This window comes from Rhagoletis pomonella, unplaced genomic scaffold (genome assembly GCF_013731165.1).
Source record: "Rhagoletis pomonella isolate Grant_MI unplaced genomic scaffold, Rhpom_1.0 Rhpom_scaffold_14192, whole genome shotgun sequence".
Classification (NCBI taxonomy): Eukaryota; Metazoa; Arthropoda; class Insecta; order Diptera; family Tephritidae; genus Rhagoletis; species Rhagoletis pomonella.
The window spans coordinates 796-2,156 of record NW_023472714.1 but is presented as its reverse complement, the minus strand read 5'-3'; the positions used below and the strand labels follow the sequence as shown (position 1 = coordinate 2,156).

The window sequence follows — 1,361 nt, the reverse complement described above, 5'->3', positions numbered from 1 at the left end:
TCTCTACCTCGCCCTATTCACTATGCTTTTTTATAGGAGCTTTTCAAAGCTTTGCTTTATGGTGTCGGGCACACAACATTGAAAGCTTCTGGAACACAACATTGAAAGTTTCTGGAACACAACATTGCAAGTTGATAAAAGCGTTGTAAAAAGCTTTTCACTTAAACCCATGGACAAGGATGTGCTTGACATGCCAACGGTGGCTAAAGTCATCAGTGTTATCAAAGTTACCGGATAAAGTGTAAAGAAGTTTAATCCTGATGACATTGACGGCCTATGCCACTTCACTACATTTACTTTACTAGGTCACAAGTTATAGCAGAAAAATTAGGTGAGGTTATCATTAACTAAAACAGTATGTGCCAATTACCCTCGGCACCAACATTTGGAATATCAGCCATCCCGCCCGCCCCAATGCCCGCTGGTCCCTCTCCGTAACTGCCTCTTCCAAGCAGGGACCTCCGCCCGTCACCAATCGATCGGCCTTTGCCTTCCTAGCCCTGGATCTTACTTGATTTTTCCAATGGGCTAGAGACTGAAATACAAATAATGTTCCAACTCTTATAACAACAATTTGGTAATATGATTTAAGATTTACCTCTTTCCATTTATTCGGAGTGCGTATCGGCCCTTTAAGAGCGTTAAGTTGCTCTGCTAGCTCTATCCACAGCTCCTGTATCCTTCTTGGCCGCGTCGAGTCATTTTTGTTGAGCTGCAACTCAGGGTGGCTCCGCATAAACGCCAGGTAGCACTCTATTTGCTCCTTGCTTGTGCGCGTTGTCTTTTCTGTATCTGTAAAATAAAAATACCTTATTTTCAAAGAAATTGAACAAAATAAGAAAAACTAAATTTATGTACAATTACTTACCTTCATCGGCCATTTTAGTTGAATGCACATAGTGATGAATACGGCATTAATCGATTGCTCACTTTTCTGGCCTTTATATATTCTCCCAGAAAATCGATTCAGATAAATTGCCTATAAAACCAAATGTCTAAATATTTTCTTATAAATTCTTTGTAGTTATCATATTCTTTATATTTCTAATGTACGATTTTGCTTTAAAAATGCGTTTAAAAACCTATTTTTTTATGTAATCGATAAATGAATATTTGTTAAACTATTTTATCATCTCCAATTGGAACATGCTATCAGCTGATTGTCTCTGTTTGTATTCACCACACATTTTTGGTGAATTTTTGTGACTCTCTCTTACTGAATACCAAAATTGTCTCAAGTCACAAAAAAAATAACAAATTGATAGTCTCAAATTTAGTGACTTGCGATGAGACTGAGTTACTGAATACAGCCATAATTCACTCATACATAATTAGCCTGTTCCCGTACTTCACGATTTGCA

At 37.6% G+C, this 1,361-nt stretch overlaps 1 protein-coding gene across 1 annotated transcript; it reads right to left on the bottom strand.

Annotated features, from left to right (window-relative positions):
* Window positions 1-370: 370 nt before the first annotated feature.
* On the bottom strand, window positions 371-970 carry LOC118757085 (the record flags this gene model as incomplete). The annotated part of the gene is made up of 3 exons (XM_036491821.1): window positions 869-970; window positions 599-792; window positions 371-535 (listed from the first exon to the last, which is right to left on the bottom strand). Coding segments are annotated over exons 1-3 (372 nt in total), but the record flags the coding sequence as incomplete, so codon positions are not given.
* Window positions 971-1,361: the final 391 nt, after the last annotated feature.